Genomic DNA, 24,504 nt, shown 5'->3' with positions numbered 1-24,504 from the left:
AGGAAAATCATTCACTCTACAGGAAGGATGGTCTGCAAATGCTGCAAGAAAAACCTTGGACATGGGCCCCTACTGATGATCACAAAGCGATACTGCTGAATAGAGTGGAGTCCCTGTGATTATTGCTGCTACAAAGAGGTAGAGTGGCTACTGACGGGCAGTTGCAGACCTAGCTTTCATCCATGTTCTACAACTTGCAAGAGTCGCTGATCTTTGCAAAAGCACCACCTTTCCCCTAACCTGATTATTTCCCATTTGGAGTTCTGTAACACCATGAGCTGCCTGTGATCTACCCTGACAAGTACCCTCTCCCCTTCTCGGCTATGCTGTTACCTAAAAATGTCATCCCTACTTTAAAACTGCTGTTGCACTTAAATCACACTCAGAACTATAAAAATATACCTGGGAAGGTGATGGAACCTCAATACTCAGGTTAAGTCTTGATTTTAAACTGATGGGAGAATGTAGACCATTCCATTTCCCCGAAGACTCAGCTTTGCTAGTAACAGGATTGACACTTGATGTCAGATGTGTTGAAAAAGATGGCAAGAAAGTGCAATTTCTAGAGGCAGATGATATTTCCAGATCCATAGCAGCCAGAAATACTGAAAGTATAGAAAATACATACAGTAGCTTCTTCATATCATCGGGGACAGGATGGCATGGATTACTTTAAGCCATTTTAAGTAAAACAAACCTATCGATTCATCATTATCCAGAATGTCCGTTTGTTTCTTAAAAAGTCACAGAGCCATGCCAGACAACTATTGTATTAACAAGAACCACACTGATGCCCACTGACCTTCTTTGTGCTCCTCTTCTGTGGATTTCTTCGCTTTCTGAACCTGGAAGAGATCCAGGACAGAGTGTGACCCGCCAGGAAGAACTGATGGACGAGTGGGGCATGAAGAAGGGTCTGGGTTGGTCGGAACCAACTGATTCACGTGAATCCCAACCTAGAACCAGAGTTGAAAATGTGTTTCCAGGAAAACTAAAGCAAGAATATGAATTCAACTAAGCAAAATTCTCAGCTATTCCTTTTTAGAAAGATCGTCTAGATCTATTTCTATAATAAAAAATTAAAGTATTCAAAGAGCCTTCTACATGATTTATTACAAAAACTGTATCTATACTAGCTAGTGAGCAGTTATTCACCTCAATCTTGGAGTATCCATTTCTATCTAAATATACTGTAATCTCTTCAGAATCAGAAAAATCCAAAAAAGTGTAATACTATATCCCACTGAAGTTCTAATCAACTAAATTTTTAAGATTAAAAACAAAAGATCCTATAGGAACAGTCTACTTGCAACCTTACTTCCTTACCATTTTTGTGTTTTAAATGAAGAACTTTTCAAACAAGTGGGTTTGGGGAGTGGGATGAGCAGTGCTCTGGGTACACCATGGGCTCTCGAAGACTGTACCCCCCACCCCGCCCCACACTACCATAAAACCTTACTGTAATAGTATTTCAGGGAGTTTTGATCATGTCTGGTTTAGTAATTCTTTAATCCTTCCACAGATACCACACCAATAACTGCCTTTCACTCACATATGAGCACACACACACCAGAATCTACAAAGGTTTATCCTTAAGAAAATTAAGGTTTTACATTTTTTAATATCCTCTCACCTATCCATCCCAAAGGCATGTTTGTGGTGGTAAATTCTCCCTTCTACAGCATCAACAGACACAGAATAAATTTTGGATTAAAAGGGACCTTAACGATATAAATATTATTTGCAGTTCCACACTCTTCACAGTCCCATCTACCAATGAGAACCAGAAGCAGGATAATGTATGTAAAATAAGCCCTTGGTTAATTGAAAGACACTTATAAAAATTCAAGATACAAAATTATTGTAGGCAGAAAACAAAACAAAGAGCTTTCAGAACAAATTTGACTCTTCTCTGAAAAATAACAAAATCAGGTCAGAGGAGAAAGTCCAGAGTTTTTCAGTTTCTATTCTGGTATCATATCAAAGAAGCTGAAAATCTCATAAACCCACTACCCACTGCCATGACCATTCTCAGATCAAACCTTAAGTGAGAAAAACATTACAGAAAGTCAGAATTTTAAAATGTTATATACTCACCCCTCTCATATCCGATATATTTAGTTTCATTGTATGAAACATGTTTAGTGTAGCTTTTCCAATTATCTTTGCACTATCTGTTGCCTGGTCAAGAGTTACAGTCCTGTAAATGACAGAATTAACTTTAACGGAGCAAAAGCTACATTCCATATATATTCACTAGTACCTCACGAGTATGGAACAGTTAAAGAGATATAGGAAAGCTGTAAAGAAAGTTACAAAAACAGTTTAAGTAATTAAGTAGTAAAGATAATCCTTAAAAATGAACACAAGAGTCCCCCCCCCCCCCCCCCCCCCCCCCCCACTTCAAGGAAGCCAGTATAACAAATTAATTACACTGACAGCCAGGGTGTAAAAGAAAAACCATATAGAACACTGGGACTTTGAGTTACAGGCTAATGAAGACCTGGCCAACTAAAAATAAACTGGAAAACATTTTTTAAAGAGATGTATTTTAGTTAATGCATATACAAATACAAACATTATGTTACAACCAAAGCATGAATATAAACATGAAGTTTTAGATTCTAAGAGAAGTCTCAGGTTCCAAGATTCTCTATGTTGAGGTATAAAAGATGAATCCCCTGTGTTTTAGTTCTTGCTTCTACTTTTATCATGTCTGAAGTAAAGCCATTACATAATTTCAACATGTGAATGTGCATTAACAATTTCTTAGAGGCTCTAGAAATCAATAAAGAAATGCATGAACAACAATGACAAAGGAAACATGGTGGCACCCTGTCTAAAACCCAGCAGGACCAGAATAGATCTTTAAGAATTCTTAGATCTTGGGGCGCCTGGGTGGCTCAGTCGGTTGAGCGGCCGACTTCGGCTCAGGTAATGATCTCGCAGTCCGTGAGTTCAAGCCCCGCGTCGGGCTCTGTGCTGATGGCTCAGAGCCTGGAGCCTATTTCAGATTCTGTGTCTCCCTCTCTCTGACCCTCCCCCGTTCATGCTCTGTCTCTCTCTGTCTCAAAAATAAATAAACGTTAAAAAAATTAAAAAAAAAAAAAAAAGAATTCTTAGATCTTTAAGAATTCTAGAAGAAAGGAGACTGCATTATTAGGTGCTAAAAACTACTTTTATTGTATTTATTTTCTCAGTACCATGAGGACATTATGTACACCCATGAAAGGTACCAGTTTTTTAAGGAAAATATATACATTGATTTGTTACCTTAATTACATTTATTTAACACAAATAAATACAGAAGAACTTAAAAGCAAGGTTTTTAGTGGACTGGTGGTTTAAACACATTTATATTTCTCCTGAATACCACTTAACTATTTTGAAATGAGTTTTAAATGGCATAAACTCCTAAAAAATCTAAACAGGAGAGGAGACAAGAACAGAGGACCAATGTTAACTGTAACTCAGAACACTGAAAGCGTATCAGTAAGTATTAAGTTACCAAATATGCCTGCTAAATGCCTAAAGCAAGGCACCAACTTTAGATAAGCCAATTTATGCTACAGAACCTCAGAAACACTCAGTGATTAGAGGTGCCAGGTACCAGTGAAGGGGGCGAGAAGGGACCAAGAATGTGCACGTACAGCAGACACATAGATCGCCCCTCCTCTGGGATTTTGTACATGCCAATGTCGATGCTGAGAGCCAGGGGACATCATGCATGGCCACGGAGAGAGGGAGGCACCTTGCTCAAAAGCAGCATACACTCTTCCTTCCCACCTAGACTGCTCTTCCTATGGAGGAACCAGAATGCTGGCTGCCATCTTCACCCGTGCTCGCCCACTGTAGGCAGGAGATGGGAAGATTTCATGTGGGGCATGAAATAAGACAGTTGAAAAAAACCTCCAATATAAAAGCAGTCAAAAGAGAAAGAAGGAACTGGAGAAACAAGTGACAAAGGGAATAGAAGAATATTTAAGAGATAAGAGATAATATTGCATCTGTGAAATAACAGATGCTATATTTAAATGTCCAAAGAATTTTTAAAAAATACTCAGAAGTTTAAAATGTTGGTAGAAATAATAAATTAATATGGACAAAGTACCTGGCACAAAGATAAAGACCAAACAAAATTCCAGAACCTGAGTTAAAGAGAAAATCCTGAAAGTTCCAGAAAGAACAGATCTGTAAAGAACAGGCAATCAGAATACTGGACTTCTCCAAAGTAATCATGAAAAAAAAGGGGACAATGGAATCTTTAAATCAGGAGAAATAATTTCTAACTAGAAGTTACAACTTTTAAGTCAACAAAACTACTGAGCATTAGCACAGACAGGTTCAAAAACAATTTATGCCCATGAATTCTTTCTCAATAGACACTAGGATGAGGAGACCAGGGATCAACAGATCACAGAGAAGGGATACCCCAAGACTCCCACTTTATAGTAGGTCTTAAACTAATCCTGATTGCATTTAGCTTGCTGGAGGGCCCCAAGTAAAAAGATCAAACCAGTTGATTCTGGTGTACTGAAACACACTAGGAGGGACTTTGGAGATAAACTCAATGGCAAATTCACAAAAAAAAGCCAACAAACAAAACAAGATGCTCAGAACTCCAGGAAAAACAAGTTCAACAAAAAAGGGAATGAGGTCACAGTGGACTATATGCTCATCCACATACAGTGTGCACATGATCATAATAATGTTAACACTGCCTGGGGGCAAAGTAAATGTGCATACAGGGGAAACAGCAATAGGCAATGAAAGAGAAGTAGTGCAAGGGACTGTGTGTGTGTATAAAATTCAAATTAAAAATACATATACACAAAAGAACTCCAAGGGGGAAAAAAGTCTTTGCCCAAAGGAAAACTGTTAAGAGAAAATTTTTCCGCATGATAATCAAGCCACAGATCTCAACCTACATATGGCTCTTTGACATGCAATTTAAAATGGAATCCTTTCTCTTACAGTATTATAACCTATCAGAGTCTGCAAGGCACATGATTGCCATGTATCTTTTGATCAGGGCCCATTACAAGAGGTAACAGAATCATGGACTGTGGACTACCACTGCTTAACTCAGCCCAACATTACTTCAGTGGGGACTATAGCAGGCGCCCACAGCCTGTTTCTGTAAAGAACCAGAGAATGAATCGCCTGTGCTTCATGGTTCCTCTCACATGGTCTTCACTCTTTACAAACTTTCATGTAAGAATCATTCTTGGCTCACAAAGACCACATAAAAACAGGCCCAAGGATGGATATGGCCCACAGGAAAGAGTGTATCAACCCCTGAATTAGAGGAAATACAAGGTCAGTGTTATAATATTTCATAATCCCACACCTAAAGCCTTCCTCGGGCAGTTAGAACACTACCAAAATGTTAAGTTTAAGTTAATGGTTTATAACCGATCTGCATTTTGGTAACATTTATAAAATTACACTTGTTCTGATTCATCATGTGTTCTTTTTCATTATCATCTTATCCAAAGTTAGTATTTTAAGGGCACAGCAAAATGTACATTTTATACACAGGTTTTTTTTTTTTTTAACATTAAAAAAAATTTTTTTTAATTTTTTTTTTAAATGTTTATTTTTGAGAGAGACAGAGAGACAGCATGAGCAGTGGAGGGGCAGAGAGAGAGAGGGAGACAAAATCAGAAGCTGGCTTCAGGCTCTGAGCTTGAACTCACAAACTGTGAGATCATGACCTGAGGTGAAGTCAGATGCTTAACCGACTGAGCCACTCAGGGCCCCCGCCCCCCAATTTTTTTTAAATGTTTATTTTTGAGAGTGGAAGGGAGGGAGGGAGGGAGAGAGAGAGAGAGGACGAGCAGGGGAAGGGCAGAGAGACAGGGAGACACAGAATCTGAATCAGCCTCCAGGCTCTGAGCTATTAGCAAAGAGCCCGATGTGGGGCTCAAAACGACAAACCGTGAGATTGTGACCTGAGCCAAAGTCGGACGCTTAACCGACTAAGCCACCCACCTAGGTGCCTCTACACAGTAGGTTTTGAACTGTCCTGTGGTCACCAAACAAAGAGTCCTCATCTTGTTAGAGACAAACACTGAGATACCTATGGAAGAAACAAGACTGTATAGGAAATTCACTTCAAAATCACTGGGAGAAGGGGAGGAAGGATAGTATCAGAGGAGCTGACAGCAACTGTTGAGATCAGGTAATGGGTTCATAATAGTTCTACTATTTCTACATGTTTAAAATTTTCATAATAAAACTTTTTAAGTTCAGAACAAAAATGGAACAAATACTAACAACAGCAAGGAGGTATGTGCTTACAAAAAAGGCTGAATATTATCCTTCAACTGGGGGGGCAGGGGGTTCAGTATAATTAATTCTAGTTTTTCTTACTGTTATAATTATATTTTTGGAGTACCTGGATTCTCCAAAAAGGATTAAATGAAGGCTGATTTTCTTACTAAAATTAGACAGAGTGAGCCCCCAGGTACTGCTGATGCACCAAAATATACAATGCTAAGACATTTAAAAATGCATACATGACAAAAGGACACTCTACTGCCAGTTTTCTTTCTAAAGAAAAATTAGTTTTTGGATGATCCTTTTCATGTACCTTGTACAAAGCAAGTTCTAGGTTGCATTCCCAAGAAAGGTATTAATAAACTAGATCTGATTTTCTCATAGAAACCATGTGTAAAAAGATCACTCTATTCCACAGTTAGGGCCTCATAACCAACTTGTTATAGAAAAGACCACTAACACTGTATTTAACTAATACAGCATTTAAAATACGGATACATCAAAATGTTTATTAAAATAGGTTAAATACAGAAGCGCCTTGGTGGCTCAGTTAGTTAAGCACCCAACTCTTGGTTTTGGCTCAGGTCATGATCTCACGGTTTGAGTTCCCGTCCTACGTCAAGCTCTGTGCTGACAGTGCAGGGCCTGCTTGGGATTCCCCCTTTCTCTCTCTCTCTCTCTCTGCCCCTGCCCCACTTGTGCTCTCTCTCTCAAAATAATAAACATTAAAAAAAATAGTTAAATATAATAAAGATTACCAACTACCTAAAAAGGTATTTTATAAACGTGTTGTTTAAAGTACAATTTATAACCCCTGTTTTCATGGTGAACAAATGCATGAATGATAAAGCTAGAATCTGCCTGTAATGGAGGGCAGTCCTCTTGTGACTTGTGGCAACATCACTATACACGCAAACATAATTTCTATGGCAGGCATGAACTAACCCTTAACCTTTTTTTTTTTTTTTTTTTTTTTAAAAACAATTCCTTATGTGTGGCTTTCAGGGTCAGAAGTCTCAAGGCTTTGGTTGATCTGACAGATAAAATATAGTGTACCATGTGTTAACAAAATGGCACACAAAATTAGGTATTTTCATATTTGTCACAAACTTCACAGGAAGTTTTATATTAGTGGCCCTCATATTTAATAAAAGGGGGTTTTAAATGCTTTCTACCAGTTTGGAGAGACTACAATAATCATTTCAGACACAGAAACTACACCTCCCTAAACAAAGAAAATGTCTCATTAAAATCACTTTCTGAATCACTGTACTGACCCTCACCCCTCCAAGACCCTGTCACAACTGTTGCCACAGTGGCAGGTCTTAGCCTTTCCCTTTCCTTCTGTCCGTGCACTGAAGTCAACAGCCTGAAGACCCTGCAGAAGGTCAGGCACACAGGTGCATGTGAGTAGCCAAACCTGAGGGCAGTGACACAGCTGCAATGGCCTTGGGCTGAGGCCCAGCACTGCAGAGTACCAGATATCCTCTGAATTCAGAGATCTTTATTCATACTCTTCCTTGGTTTTCTTCATTTTCTATTAATTGTAATAACCTGCACCAAAATATCAATTATCCAAACTCTTTTAAATAAGCTTACCTGGTGATATTATCACAAATTCCATGGCCTCCAAATTTTGCAGTTTCTACAGGGGCCCCAGGCTTTCGTATCATGATCTTGAGCATCAGGCGTTTACCCTTCATGCCAGCAGCTTCAAGTCGTCGCTGAATTTCTTCTGAGAGATTCAGAAGAAAAGCTTCTGCTTCTTTTGGCTATGGAGAGACAAACACAGCAGATCTCCCATGTTATCTTCCTACATACCAAATAATTCTCAAGTATTTTCACTTTCAAAACCAAACATATATACTCTTTATATCCTGCTAAATAAATGTCTGTTAAAAACAAATATTCTGCAAGCCACGGAAGCAGCAAGAGTGTAAAGTCTTCACTTCAAGCATCAAGAGTCTACAGACTAGTTGGAGAGGGGGACTATGTGAAGAGATAAGAGTAAATGGATAAAACTCGTTAAGAGATCAGTACCTGGGTAAACCTTATTCCATAGTTGATCTCAGCTGAAATAGATTTTCTTTCCTTTTCAGTTCGAACTGGTCTATCATCCAAACCACGGCAGAACCTATAAAGCATCTGACCTGTTTTGGGACCAAATTCTTTTTGGAGTTTTGCCATTGTCATATACTGCAAGTCTCCACAAGTTTTAATTCCCAAAGATGTCAACTTGGATTCCATTGAACGTCCAACTCCTAGAAAAGGAGATATGTATAGTTCTATAATTCTGCACATAAACCATTAAAAACAATTCAGCAATGTTAAAGAACTATTATTCACCCAAAAAACTAGTTTAAAATAATTTCTCTTAAAATTTTTAAGTGACATAATTGAAGCATCTCAAAGATTCAAGAATTTTTTAGTGCAACTGCTAGTAAAGGTATTTCTAGAAACTACTTCTCAATCTGACTTCTACATATAGGTGAACCTTCTCAAATATGTGTAACTAGCTAAGTTCTCAAAGGAATGCTATCTTTATTACTGAGTAATATTAGGATTTCCTATTTACAGAATCAACTAATGAAGTTACAGACCTATTTAAACAGGTCTACAGTATGACCTACAGTATGACCTAGTGGGACTCCAAGTGTTAGGAATTCTACCATGATTTCTGTGACAGCCAAACCTCTCGACACTTTCAGCCTCACTTGCTATGAATGAAAACTAAAACGAGAACCTTCAACGTAGGTCCAAAACTACAAACATTATTGCTGTCATACTGGACAAAGTGACCTGGGGATGAAGGTTGCTAAGCAAACAAAGTGGCAGCGGGGACAAGATAGATTTCTTCTGTCAACAAAGACGATCTCCCTGAAAAGGTCTCAGCTCTCCTGCATGCAGCACAGTCCCTGTCTCCTTCTCTTCCAGATGCAAGGTCTGAGCCTCACCTGGAGGATACTGATGAGTTGTCACTCTCAATTTGCCCAAGATCTTAACAAAGGTACACATATCTAAGAGAGATATTTAAGAGTAACCTAGGAAACTAAAATTCTTGTCACGATGGCTCTGCACCATCAAATCAGTAATTTCCACCAATGAGAAAAAGACTGTTTCTGGTCTTCTGTAGGAGCTTGGTGGAGAGCTCAGAGTGAAGTCTGCTATGTTCTGCTCATTACTTGATTATCATTCTTCCAGTGTCTATTCTCTCAATGGTCTTTGGAAGAAGGACAACTGGTCTAGTCCAGGCTCTGCCAGGAGAACTTCTTTGAAGCAGTTACCAGGGTTAGGAGGCTGCCAACTTTACAAGAGATCTATGGCCATGGAGGTGGGAAAAGTTATTCCCTCCTGAAGTTAGATGAAAGGTGTTAAGGGTGCTGCCTCCCATCAGTGCCATTTTAAAGTTCAAGTAAGAACAGAGAACAAGAAAGAATACCAGAGTCAGCTTTAACAACAACAAAATCTACCAGAGGAGTATCATTCACAAAAAGGTGAAATTCTAAGTGAAACCTATCTGAGTATTTTTCATGATGGGGAGGAGAAACTCAAGAAAGACACTAAACTGGTCAAAGTCACACATGACACACTATTCGTGTTCCCTCGGAGAACTGGAGAGTTGTTGATATGTTCTGACTTGCAAAATCAGCAAGAGGCAATAATCCTGGATTAATTCTATGTGTGCTGGGGTGTGGCAGTGGGAAAACCTATTGTTTCTGAACAGTATCTTCAATACAGCAGAACAGATTATTAGCCAGTAGGTACAAAAGAAAAGCTATCATATTAAATATCACCAAATTAACTACAGTCAACCTAATCTAAGTACACTGTCCCTCTAGGGAAAAACAAAAGACCCAGTCTGTTGCAAGCTTACCTAATGAAATGGAATGGCCCTGAAGTTGAACAGGAGAGAGAAGCATGTGGGGGCGGCAGCCCACCTCTAACCCCTACCATACTGCGTGAGGAGGAAAAATTAATCAGCACCAAAACCCTAAGAGGACTGCTAGTTTAACTGACTGCATCATGTATTTGAAAGGAAAGGAGACACCTCTAAGGACAAAGTAATAGGGTCTTGAGGCTCAAACTGAGTGCAGCCACCTAGAAAGGAAAGTGAAAGAAAACATGCTAGCCTAGAACCAAGTGAGAAGAGTTAAAAAAAAAAAAAAAAAAAAGAGATGTGGAAGCTCCCGGTCCAGCCACTGGGACAAAGACTTGTTATCTGTCCTTGAAGCATAACTATTATTCTAGATTAAAAACAGCCAGTAATATCTCTTCCCCTGGCATCCAGACTTGGCACTGACAGTGCCATAGAAGAATAAAGTTTTCACCATCTAAATTAACACTGTTTAGGAGAACTTTTTGTGATGATGAAAATGTTATCTGTGCTGTCTAATCCAGTAGGCACTTGCCACATGTGGCTATTAAGCACTGAAATGTGACTAGTGCAGACGAGGAAATGAATTTTATTTGACTATAATTAATTAAATCTTAAATCTTCCTAGCTTCACTTAGTTACTGGTTCCCGTATCAGAACAGTGCACATCTTTATGTACACCTACATGTTCATGGTATTTCTCTAAGAATGGCATGAAGAGATGGCAACCGCAGGCTGGGTGCTCAAACCCAGGTGCAGCAGGTCCTTCAGTTAAGGGGGCACACATAAGGTGAAAAGCCTTGCAAAGATCCAAAGAACTCAAAGAAGTGGCTATTGTATTCAAATAGCTGTTGAGGACAATCCTTTCTTTAATTAAATAAAACAGGTCTCATTAGGTAATGTTAGTGTAACATATAATCATTTTTCTGTAGAGTCCCCTAAAACATAAACTTATTGGCAGTGTGTTTTCTCTTTCTGAGGTAGCTACAGTAATTGTATATATTGTGCTAGACAACTGTGTGCCATGTATACATTTATGGGCACAGAGGGCCAAAAAGAGCTTGCAGAGGACAATGAGGGGAGTGTGTTCTTTCATCCTGAGTTTCTTCTGGCTATTGGCCAGAGAGCTATCATATTAAATATCATATTTTCCACAAGATGTTAATAGACACTATCTATTCATCCTCAAATATCTTTGGGAAATGACTGCTTCCTAACAAAAATATGGTTACTGCAACAATTCTCAACTTTTACTATGTGTGTCTCCACCAGGGATGGTACCCACACACATGTGAAATCTTTTTTTAAAGGAACAGCCTGTATTCTGTGGAGCACACTTTGGAAAAAAGATGATTATAACGCCATCTTCAAGACAGGCATAACAACAGCAAAGTGACATTTTGCATACCTGAAATGTTCTAAATTTATCTGATTAAGAATTTGGGAATTTGCTATAAGTTGATAGACACATGGAAATCACATGAAGAATTTTGGGCGGATACAACCTGGTTTTGAAGACAGGAGGCCACATGGGAAGATGGCTTGCCAGAGGGAGCCAATCTTGCCACTCCTGACTATATTTCAGACATCCCCTAGGAAATTCAATGCTGTGCGTAAGAATTCAACCAGGACATGGAACTTCAAAAACTTGCCCTTCAAGAAATAAAGTCCCTCTGGCCAGGAAACAAAAGGAAGTGAGAGGGAAGACTGCCAGTTTCAGGAACTAAAAACTCTATTTCTTGTAAAAATAAACAAACAAACAAAAGAAAACAAAAAACCCCAAACAAACAAAACTAACAAAAATGATTCAGTTTAAAGAAGATGGTGTGATAGACTGAACTGTGTCTCCTTCTAACACTCAATATCTCAGAATGTGACTATAATTAGAGACAGGAACTTGAAAGAGGTAATTGCAGTAATAAGGTCATATACAAGTGGGTCCTAATCCAGCATGACTGGTGTCCCTGTAACAAAAGGTTAGGACACAGACGCATAAAGAAAAAAGACCATGTGACAACACAGGGAGAAGATGGTCAGTCTACAAGCCAAGGAGAGAGGCCTCAGAAGAAACCACCCTGCTGACAACTCAATCTTGGACTTCTATCCCCCAGAATCCTGAGAAAATAAGTTTCTGTTACTTAAGCCATGCAGTCTGTGGTATCTTGTTATGGTAGCCTTAGCAAACTAATAGAGATGGCTAATAAAAAAAGCTTAAACTCCCTTTTTTTTTCCTAAGTAGGCTTCAAATCCAGCATGGAGCCTAACAAAGGGCTTGAACTTATGACCCTGAGATCAAGACCTGAGCTAAGATCAAGAGTCTGACACTTCCCCTAGAGACATTTCTTAGAAAGAGGTATCTATCTACTGGGGCGCCTGGGTGGCTCAGTCGGTTAAGCATCTGACCCTTGATTTCAGCTCAGATCATGATCTTACAGTTCATGGTTTTGAGCCCCACCGGAATTGTCCTACACACAAAAAAAATTAGATCTATTCCAGGCCTCAAAAGGGCAACTGTTTTTCAGTTATAATTATATTTGATGATTTGTCTATGGAAAGATTTTTACATGCTAGGATTATTAGCCACACAGTAACCACACAAAAATATAAAATAACTAAATATCCTGGCCCTTAGCAGAGAAAGGTGGAGATGGACATTTTACTTCAACCTCTGAGTTAACAAAACATAACACTTCATCTTTAGGCTTTACTCCTCCTAATATGATTCGTAATTTTCTACTTTTCTTACTAAACTCAGAAACCTGTCACAAGTGCAGCAGTATAATTTTATAAATAGGGGTATCGATTCTCAAACTTTGTATTTGGCCTAGAAGTACACAATTTCAATTATGATTTATTTAAGGGGCGAAACGTCAATTTCATCATATTTAAAATGACTTCTTAGCATCCCCTGATCTTGTCACTTGAGAAATACTTAAACTAAAAGATGTGAGAAACAGAAGTAAAAGGTAACATGCAGGTCCTGGTAAGGAATTACTCATTGCAGAATTTCAAATTCCAGTTTTCATGGCACTCAATCATGGATAAAAAAATATATAATCATGTTTTGGAAAAGAATTATGTTCCAAAACTATGAAAAGCACTAATAAATGTTTACAATAAATGAAAGTTAAAAAGCACAGATCTGTATTTACCTGGTAGATTACTAACTAGCTGACCTCTGATAAAATCATCTACTTCTTCTGGTTTTAGGTGGTACTGCCCATCTGGTTTTGCTTTTCTAGTTGCCATTCTAGCAAGAAGAATATTAGAACCTATAAAGTTAAAAAAAAATGTTCAAGAAATATTCATAATTATTTTTAAATTTCTTAAAGACATCTACAGACAAATTACCTATCCAATTTCTTTCAAAAACAATGAAAAACAATTTTCAATTCTGATCACTTCAAACACAGTACAAAACTGGCAGAATTTTGTTAAGTATGACAGATTATAATCCATATGGTTATTGGACAGGGGTTTCCCTTTGTTCCCAACTGAGTGTCATTTCAACACCTCCTACCCCTGGTAAAGGAACAGAAAAAATAGTCCTAATCTTATGATTGGAAGTTTACAGGCACTGAAGGCAATGATCAGAAATCAGATCATCCCACCAACCAATGCATCCAGGCTAGGCAGGGAAATAAAGCCAAAGGAGTGCTATTGGAAGGGGGGTTATGGGGGCAGGGAGAGGCGGGGGAAGGGAACCCAAGGAACCCGAAGTCTCACTATATATAGTCTCACTATATATATAGAAGTGCAGGATAGGGGCACTTCTACCCCAATGTTTATAGCAGCACTTTCAACAATAGCCAAATTATGGAAAGAGCCTAAATGCCCATCAACTGACAAATGGATAAAGAAGATGTGGTTTATATATACAATGGAATACTACTTGACAATGAGAAAGAATAAAATATGGCCATTTGTAGCAACATGGATGGAACTGGAGAGTGTTATGCTAAGTGAAATAAGTAAGGCAGAGAAAGACAGATACCACATGTTTTAAGTCATATGTGGATCCTGAGAAACTTAACAAAGAACCATGGGGGAGGAGAAGGGGAAAAAACAAAAAGTTACAGAAAGGGAGGGAGGCAAACCATAAGAGACTCTAAAATACTGAGAACAAACTGAGGGTTGATGGGGGTGGGGGAGAAGGGAAAGTGGGTGATGGACATTGAAGAGGGCACCTGTTGGGATGAGCACTGGGTGTTGTATGGAAACCAATTTGACAACAAACTATATTTAATTAAAAAAAAAAAAAAAAAACCATGTGCAGGAGAAACTGAGGGTATGAGCATCTTGAAAACAAAGACAGATAGTGACAGTGAGGTCCCAGGTGTGGTATGGACATGGAGAAGTAATGCAGAGCAGAGGAAAAGGCTACCAGGGACAGAGATGGTATCAGGGGTCTGTGAGAGGAGGGTGTCAGGTAAATTGCTATGTAAATAATAAAATCTCCAGAATTTATGGAAGACTTATAAAAAGGATATGCCTCAGTCTTATGGAAGACTTATATAACAACTATGGGTTTTCCTAGGGTAGATATGTAGATATTCATTAAGAGAAAAAGTTCTGCAAAGTCATACTAAAACGATAAAAGTGGTGAGTTGTGGAGAGGGGGCTGAGGAATGGAAGTATCATGTGGGATTTTTGTTTTAATTATGTGCTTAAACTTAAAAGAATGTACTGTACTCACATTGTCACACCTGTAAATTAGAAAGAAGTACAAGTTAAAACAAACAAAACCCATGCCAGATACTGGAATACAGAAAATAAGCCCTAAATGAATATTGAGAAGGATCTGCGGGCCAAACATGGGAGGATAAAGGTAGGCCAGCTAGTAACAGGAAGAATGCTATGAATGTATTAATCATGTTTTTTATTTTCTGTATCTTATGATACCATGTTCTGACACCTTTAAAATCTTGCTGGCTGGGGAGAGGGGTAGCTGGTTCCTAAGGACAGCAAACAGCTGTCATATCAACACCTATCAACATCTCTCATATGCAAGCCAGCCACCCCCAACCATCTCATCAAGCTCACACACAAAAACAGTGTTTTCCTCCCCTAAATCATCCCAGGGCCAAGGTACCAGGGGACTAGAGATCTCCGCATATAGCCCTAAAACCACAGGATTATCCACAGTAGCCAATTCAAGGCTGTTTGCTCTGCTCTGTCCAGCTTTTCCCACAGAAACCCCAATATAGGCTCTGGCCTAGGATTTCCTCTCACCCTGCTTCTGCCTCCTGACCAAAACTGGGGGCTTCTCCATGTGGCCCTGTGTGGTGAGGCATGCCCCCTCCTCCTCTCAGGAAGTGTTAAAAAAGAGTATGTGTTTTTTAACACACATTAAGAAAGTGTTTTTTAAAGAGTATGTTTACAAATATTGAATTCATTCTCCCCATTTTTTGAAAAACTAAAATATTCCAACTTGTTTATCTGAAAGATATTATCAATCACTGACTTATGTTTCTAACACTTTTATCTCACGTATTACACAAATATGAGTGATACTAAGAACAGTTTTAGAAGTCAGGGGCCTATGTGGTATGATTAAAAAAAAAAAAAAAACACCAAAATCTAAAAAAAAAAAAAAAAATCACTCTTAAATATTAAACGATATTCAGTGATCACAAAACAATACTTTGAGTAAAATGAATCATATGAGATAAGCTGTACACTAACCAATTCCAACAGAGGCAGCACATTTGGTCTGGTCTTTGATTTCCATGCGGACAGCATTTGCAAATTCATCAGGAGTAAGTCTGGTCTCTGCAAGGATCTCAGTGATGTCTACCAGTGCTTCATCACAACTCACAGCTTCGATGTTATGTGTGTAGCTATCAACAAAAGAGCAAAGGCAGTGAACTAGGCGCAGCCTGCCATCTAGTAGACACTAATGTTGCACCAAGTCCAGCCTTCCTATGGCATCTTTCTTCTCATTTCCTAATAAGACTTAAAATGCTAAACAGTATTAGCATTTTAATTAAACTGACCCAAGTACCACTATTTAGTCACCTAACTTTTAACTGTAAAACGAATTAGTATTTTCTCATTTCCTATAACTACCAAAAATACAACAGAAATTATTATTCCAGTTTCTCTATACTGTAAAACTCTGAACATCTAAAAATTAGTGGGTGAATTAGAACTGTCAGAACATCTAAAATATTTTCAAACATGGTTTATCAGAATCCCAAACTGACAGAAAAATTACACAAATCAAATTAAGTAACTGATGATTTCCTAAACAAAAACACCATAATTAAATACTTTTCATTGTAGCAGACCTGGGATAGGGATATAGGATAGGATATAAAGGATATAAAGGTCAATCACCCCAAATACCTGTCTAAAAGAACACAGATGACATTCCCTGAATGTAGAAATACTTTGGGTTTTGGTTATGATCTACACAAAGGCCTTGTTTTAATTAGCTACAGAAGAGGAAAAGAAAAGCAGAGTTGTCATGTGGCTCCAAAGCTAATCAAATATGTGGACCACAAATGTAAGGCAACTGGAAAGGCCTCGAGGTCAAAAATGTGTCTTTAATCATCTACATGATAAGGTATACTATGCCTCATCTCACCCACATCTTACTGCAGGTTACAAATCAGGTTAATGAATATTGAATATCTGTATTCATTTAAGAAATGAGTGTTTTGTTTACACTTAAATAAAGGTAAGAGCAGAAGGGTGTACCTGATCTGACGAATTTTGCTTCAGAGTGAAAGCTAACTTGAAACATGGAGAATATGAAGCCGAGGCAGGATTTCCAAAGAGTGAAAGGAGAACACCACTGAATTTTTTCCCATAGCAAAGCCACATGTCACTGACAATGTCTGCACAAACTAAAATTATCTCAGGACTAGTATGTGTCATGGCTCTCTCTCAAATCCTCCTGATGTGAGATTCAGGCTGACAGTTGCTTGAATGCCTTGATACTCAAAACATAGTTGTACCACTACCCAGCTCAGTCATCCATTCTCAGCCCTTATTTGGATGCTTCTATTGACCCCAGCTCTGGAACAGGATTTAAAAACTTGGGAACACCAACATTCCCATATGTGGGATCTTAAGGACAGCTGTGATTAGAAATGGCTTATCATTCAGCACTCAGACCCACAAACTAATGCCAGATACCATCATCTGTTCCTTTTATTTTCTCTCTCTTGATCAAACAGAGATTGAATCTCATTCCTCTCTGTAGGACCAGCACCATCAACAACTGTTTGCATTTAATAGATAATAAATAGATATTCAAAATAATGCGTAACAAAGGAGAGGAAGAGGTGAAGACAGAGGTACAAGAAGGATCTCTTAGAACATTAATATACTCCAAAGGTCAACAGACCTTGGCCTACTGTCCAGATAGTTTTGGTAAATCGATAATACAGCCATGCCCATTCACTAATACTTCTGTCTGTGGCTGCTTTCACAGTTGAGGAGCTGGGACAGACCTTTTCTAGCCCTTTATAGAAAAAAATATGCTGACTGCTGCTTCAGACCATACATGGCCTGCAATATATTTATTTTAAATTTTGAGTTTTGAATTAATATTAAATATACCTACACTACAACTAAAAATTAACCTCCTTTTCTCAAGCCAACTAATCAACCACCCTGAAACTATACTAAAAACTTAAAAACTAACTTTTGGCATACCTAATGATTTTAGAAGATAAATGGTTTTAGAGTCTCCACTTGTTAACCCATTTATCTAATCATAAACGAAACTATAATTCAAACATAATAAAAGAAAAAAACCAGGTTAAAAAATGCCAATCTTTCATCTGTCTGGGTTAATGATTTTAGAAGATAAATGGTTTTAGAGTCTCCACTTGTTAACCCATTTATCTAATCATAAACGAAACTATAATTAGGTTAAAAAATGCCAATCTTTCATCTGTCTGGGTTCCAAGGGAAGAAAACGAGAGCCACTTAACTAAAGTTATGCAGGCAGAGAACCCGTTTATACCTATATCAGGAAGCACCTGAACAGTTTGAGCAGTGCATACATGTCCCTTAAGATTGAGCTACTGATTATTGGAATTGCTGAGGAATGGGACACTGAAAGAGGTTAAGAGTCTAGCAAATATGACCCTGCCAACCCTAAAGAAAGCTGGATTCTCTTCATTATTAAATATAAGAAGTGAAAGAACAGACATGAAAGTGACTGTGGTATATGCTGTACCTTGCCAATGTTTCATACATTGTTCGTGCAACTTCCTTATATGCATGAAAATCATATGGAACAGCTTGAAGATTAGGACAAAGTTGTTTAGCTTGCCCAAAAAACATTCCATTCTTAATGCCAACTTGTCTAGAGAAAGAATAAAACACAATGAATGTTATACTAGGAATAACTTTCAAATGCAAAATCAAATATCAAATGTTGACAGTATGTCCCCATGCCAGTAATATATACTTTTCATTTAACTCAATTCTCATTAGGGATAAACAACAAGCATTAAGAAAACTTCAAGTTTGTTCCCCCCCAAAGGAAAAATGCACAATTGACTGATTAGTGTAAATGACATGTGTAAATGTGCCAAAATATGTTATTAAAAGACCAGGTTTGGCTCTTGTCTGTATCTGAAGATTTCTCCTAAGACTCAGACCTCTGGCCCCTTTGCAGAGATGCCAGCATGCCATATGCTGGTGATATCACAACCACCACAGAGCAGGAATGTGCTGTCAAAAAGAGGTTTTCTTCCCCTAACACATGGCACGGTTTGGCCAGGGTTCATCCCCCAAAGACAAAGAATATAAACGAAAGAACTACACAAAACAGTGCTATGTGACAAACAGACAAAATGTACTCATCCTATTACCACCCAATTCCCAATTGACCAATTCCATGCTCCTGAAGTGGCTCCACAGTGGTTGAGATGCCAACAGCATTGTATATGGTAGGACATCACTCTGGGCAGGAGCCAGGGTTCCAGAACTTTGAGGGACCTAATTGAAAATGGTAAATTTTAAATCTTTTGCGTGTCTCAATGCCCCACATTACCTTTAATATTTGGAGCATTCAGCACAAAACTGTAATTATGGAATTATATATAATTAGTAAAATTCCATTTTACCACTCAGTAATGAAACCAAGAAAAAATACTAAAATAAAAACACAAGCAAAATAATAAGCACTGTTTCACCAGATTACATACTCCTGTGTAAATACATCAGTTATTCTATACATTTTTTCAATAAATATTTACTAAGTGCTTACTCAGCATGGTAGTGTGCCCTGTTTTGAGAAACAATATACAAATACTATACTTCAGTTACTCAGAAATCTCTGGCACCCTCCCCATCTCACACCACCGAAAGCCAAGAAGGAAAAGAATCCTCCAAGCTACTCAGAAGTAAATGCAAAATCATATGCATTTCTGATGGACACAAAAACAGTAATAAATTATCTGACTTCAAAGCTCCTAGTAGACGAGAAGTATCTAATAGGAAGGAAAAATGACAGTAAAAGAAGTGCTGACTGACAAACAGTATGGCAACGAAAATTTTCTCATTCATTCAACAAAAATTTATGTCTGAGGTATTTTGCGAGGTGGTAGGTAAAACATGGTAAACAAAACAGACCCCATGACGTTCACAAGGATTACCCTCCCTACACTCACCCACCAAATAATAGATCATAGTCAATGGATCTTGTTTAGTAAAGCAAGGACGTGTGTGTGTGTGTGTGTGTGTGTGTGTGTGTGTGTGTAAAAGTTTTGAAGTCTATATACAAACACATACAGTTTAAGACATTTTCAATAATGCTACATGTGTAGGTTCAGCATGCAAAAGCTAAGCTTACAAATTAAAGGTAATTATTCATTATTGAAAGAATGTGTTACATAACTGCTATATACTGTATTCTTATATTTACAATAATTGTATTTTCCTATTTTTTCACTTATTCAAAAATTTTCAGGGATATGTTACTTATTAGCAAAACAAAAGACATCTATTTATGTACTTGTGCACATATACATCTTGGAGAGAAATGTTTAGGAGCCATTAAACACTAGGGAAGTTACAAACAAAAAAGGAAAACCTAAGGGTGCCTAAGAGGGTTCCCATAACTAAGGGAAGGAAGCAAAATTCTCTTGAGTTGGTAGTTGGGAAAGTGGATTTGTTTCATATAAAATAAATGAGTAAAGGCAAATACAAAACATTATAGTGACCCTTCACTACAAGTGGTTTATCTTTCCTGTCAACTAGATCCCACAGAGAATAAACTACCAATACTTTATCAGTGTGTGCCACAAAAATTGTTTATTTGCAGGTTTACACTGCACATGTATGTCACTGCCCATTCAATATGCTAATAGGTATCCACATCACTATAAGAACAGTAAAGCGTCCTTACAAAAGTGCATGAAAACAGAGATTTAAAAATGATTCATCTTAAAAAATATGTGATTCTTGGATATTCATAGATCACTTCCTATTCATCCATACATCTAACTTCTCACTTATGTATAAATCTTGCTCTTTCTTAAGTATGAGTAAAATTACTAACAGTAATGTATATTCTAGCCTTTGTATATACATTCTACCTTTCCATAATTTCTACCCTCATGTGTACATACCATCCTTTCCTGACCTCATTATTAGTCTGTGTCTTTTGGAAACTCAACAATGGATAAAACTGGGAGGCCCATCCCTATATCCAGTCCCTACTCCAACCCTAAAAACATTTCTCTGATGCAAATGTGAGAAATTTTTAACAAATCTTCTCACCTAAGGAAAATATAATTATTGGACAAGAAAAGGGTATCCAAGAATTGTTTTCTAGAGACTTTCTATCAACAGCTTTCTACAAAAGGAAAATCACAATAAGAGATAAAACCCCACTCTTATGGGTTTTTCTTCCCCCAACTTATACTCAAATTCATTTTCATCACTTATGTTTCTCCTTAAACAATTACCACCTCACTGGCTTGCTGCATAGTATTTGGACCATATTATCGTAACACCAATTATTCTGTAATACATTCAGCTTGACAATCACTATCTTTGATGCAATACGACTGCAACATCCAAACACCAAAAGAAGCCTAGAGCTCCTAGAGCTCCTCCTACAGCTGTGGCTACTTGTGTCCAAAGCCATCAGGAACAGGAAACACTTTTACCCCCGAGGCAGCCTTGCTACCCTCTGACCAGCACTCAGCTTGGGGTGCTGAATGAGAAGAGACACCCTTCAGAAGCAATAGAGAGGGTGGGGCTTTCACTTCAGCCCTGAGCAAAACTCAAACACCAAGAGAGTATTCCTGAGCTTCCTTCCCCATGCCCTCCACATGTGAACACAACTGTCCAGACACCAGAGGCACAAGTCATCATCCAACAACTCAGTGGGGAAAAAAGCCAGACTTACTGAGCACAATACAAAATCAGCTCTAAACTGCCTGGCTTAATAAAAATATAACAATCCAGAATGCATTTGTATCTGACTTATCATTTTTATTAAAGTAAATTTTCAACTCTTGGGCTGCATTATCAACAATGAAAAGGTTAAAACGTAATTCTGTCAATAAGAAAGGCAAAGTCAGTCTAGGAGTAAAAGTTTCACAGGTCATAATTGGGAAGTAATTTAAAATATTTTATAATTACGTATGTTTGATTTCAAAGTTTTCTTAAGTATTCTTTTTATAAAATAACTGGCAAGATTTTAAACTATTTCAGTTAGATGATGTTGAAATATCTTTTGTTCCTATTAGACTTGCTTGAACAACCCCAACTCTTAATTAGGACTGAAAAATGTTACATATATCAAATCATTATGCTATACACCTGCAACTAATATAACGTTACATGCCAATTATATCTCAATAAAAAAGAAAAGTACGAATGACAAAGGCATAAGTAAAAAAGACTGAAAAATATAACTGATGTAGGACTCTTTGTTTTTATAATTGTTAAATACTTTAACGCTTGCCAACGATATGTAAATGTTATAAAGGTAGAAAGTGTTCAGTTATCAGGAAAGAAAAAAAAAAGAGGCAGCTCTTTGAAATTAATCATTATTACTCCTTCTAGTTTTAAATGATTTAAGTGTGAGGAACACATACATAATGTCTGTTTCTTCCTGTACTAACAGAGCCCATTGTAATGAGAGTTTAAGGTTACTGTAAGATAAAGACCTACACACAAAGTTGGTACTAACAAGTTGACAACAGTCTGCAATGTTAAGTGAGGAGATTATTGGGTATGCCAATATGCAATTATTTACTTGTAATTTAATAGACAATCAAGTTTTAACAAAAAGTTTTAAGAAAATATTATGTATTACGAGTTTTAAATTGCAAGGGATTTTTCTTAGCTATAAAAAGGAGTGATCAGAACAGATGAATAGTAAAAAATATCTAATTCTTTAATTCTATCCTTCAAAAGTCTGAAAGTGACAACGCCCAATTTCTTTTGGTTTCCACTGTAGGACCTACTGATTCATCAGGAAAGTAAGGTATTTATTTAAAGTTATCTAGCATTTGTGAAAGGAAAAAAGGAACTGAAGGGACTAAGCCTTGAAATATTTCTTTCCATAACATGTAATACAGGGATGACTGGCACGTCTGAATCCACTTCAAAAGAGTCTGTAAAAATGATTAACTATCTGTAAGTATTACAATAGACTTAATTTCCACATACCTGGCTTCGTAACTACAAGAGGCAATTTCAGCCTTTGACAAAACAGAATCAATCCCATTTGCTTGTGCAGAATCTTGATTCTCCCACATTGATGAATCTGGTATCTTTGCTTTAAAAATAATAAAATTTAATGATTATACATTGGAAACTCATTTTCCTTAACTTTCATTCAAGAAATGTATTTTCCATTCCTTTCATATATAAATGCATAGTAAATTCCAAATAGTTATATCCACTGGTATTGGTCTCCTTACTTAATAAAAGAAAACTTATAGCTCTAAAATGGTTTGCTTCCATTTATACTTCATCAGCAGTCAGACAAAAATGTGTAATAAATTGAAAGTGTTCACTTTAGTAAAGATTTTGAGTTTTTTAGTTTTTTTTCTTTTTTACACAATATATCAAAAGATAAATATAAAACATTCTTCAACAGTCTCTTGAGATGAAAAGGATGAAAAGTTATCAGGAAGATGAATCCCTCTTTTAGCCTTGAAAGGATTATACAGCTCTCTGTAATGGGAAACTTAAGTTAATGGAAAATACACATTTCTCTGAATGTTCTTTGCTATTTCCTAAATAAACTACCTCCAAAGCTTAAAGCTACTGAACAACATGCTCAACAAACACCAATTTCCTGTAAGTCATTCGATCCAATTCAGTAGGTCGCATACCAGAAAGAGGTTTCATCCTAAATTTAAGGTTTTTCTTTTGAACACACATCGGGTAAAAGAGCTTCACAACACTGCCCACCTTTCAGTAAGTTCTACTCAATGGCTTAACAATGCATGTTCAATTAAAAACATTCAGGTGTGATCAGAATACCAATTGCTTTACACAATACAACTCTAGCCTAAACAGTACCACTCACTAGTATCTTTTAATATCCAAACCCAATTTACAGCTTCACACAAGATTATAAAAGCACCTATCAGGAGAGTACTGACTGCACGCCATTTTACCTCCTTTAGCACCTTTAGCTTCACTAGCAATTGAGAAAGATTAAAACACAACTTCAGTTCTTGGTCTCTTGGGATATTAAGTTCCAAGACTATGTTTTAAAAACATATATTCTTGAAACACAATCTCAGCCATAGTTCTAGTATTATGAACAAAAATACCAGTAGTTAGTAAAACAAGCCAAGATATACCACTTCAATTAATTCTAGACAAACCTATTTTGAGTATAATATATAACTAGCAAACCCAGGATTTCTCTTCTGCATATTTCAGAGACACAATGTTCCATGAAAAATCAGCCAAGTTAAAGCACCCCCAGGAACACATGGCAAAGTATCTGGCTTTATGGGCCAAAATAAGTCTTCCTGATTTGACTCCAGAAACTGTCAACATCTTTTACCCAACTATGCAACCCACGTAAGTATTTCTGGATTCCGGCACCCAAACACACAAAGCATAAACCCAAATCAAACTGAAAGGACTGGTATCTTAATGGGCTCAAATCCCACTTGCCTCAAAAATTAAAACAGCAGAGTATAAAATTTAAGCTATGATTTCTGATATATTATGATACACATATGCTATACTATGATACATTAAAAACAGAGTGCAGAGCAGACTTCCCCATTTTTCTGAAGCATCTTAGAAGGCTAAATATTATCAGCTTTCTTAGTCCATTATTCTAAGCTGAAAATCTTTAGGAAATTTCAGGATTGTCAGTATCATAGTTCAAGAGAGGC

At 37.4% G+C, this 24,504-nt stretch overlaps 1 protein-coding gene across 8 annotated transcripts in view; it reads right to left on the bottom strand.

Annotated features, from left to right (window-relative positions):
- The window catches only part of REV1 (REV1 DNA directed polymerase), a 91,999-nt gene that overhangs the window by 4,846 nt on the left and 62,649 nt on the right, over positions 1 to 24,504 (bottom strand). For 6 of the 8 annotated variants that reach the window (XR_007150653.1, XM_047851174.1, XM_047851176.1 and 3 more), the window contains 9 exons: positions 22,808 to 22,916; positions 18,351 to 18,479; positions 15,842 to 15,996; positions 13,309 to 13,428; positions 8,323 to 8,543; positions 7,882 to 8,054; positions 2,098 to 2,200; positions 803 to 956; positions 403 to 605 (listed from right to left, as the gene is read on the bottom strand). Coding sequence is in view for 7 of the 8 variants with exons in the window: in XM_047851174.1 (XP_047707130.1) it covers positions 403 to 605; positions 803 to 956; positions 2,098 to 2,200; positions 7,882 to 8,054; positions 8,323 to 8,543; positions 13,309 to 13,428; positions 15,842 to 15,996; positions 18,351 to 18,479; positions 22,808 to 22,916 (1,367 nt within the window). In the remaining variant the exon portion in view is untranslated. Of the gene's footprint in view, positions 1 to 402; positions 606 to 802; positions 957 to 2,097; positions 2,201 to 7,881; positions 8,055 to 8,322; positions 8,544 to 13,308; positions 13,429 to 15,841; positions 15,997 to 18,350; positions 18,480 to 18,990; positions 19,118 to 22,807; positions 22,917 to 24,504 lie in introns of those variants that run through there. The other 2 variants (XM_047851179.1, XM_047851181.1) reach the window with 2 other exon arrangements.

The sequence above is a fragment of the Prionailurus viverrinus genome, chromosome A3 (assembly GCF_022837055.1).
Source record: "Prionailurus viverrinus isolate Anna chromosome A3, UM_Priviv_1.0, whole genome shotgun sequence".
NCBI lineage: Eukaryota > Metazoa > Chordata > Mammalia > Carnivora > Felidae > Prionailurus > Prionailurus viverrinus.
Note: the sequence above shows the minus strand (reverse complement) of the source record. Positions and strands in the feature narration are given on the sequence as shown.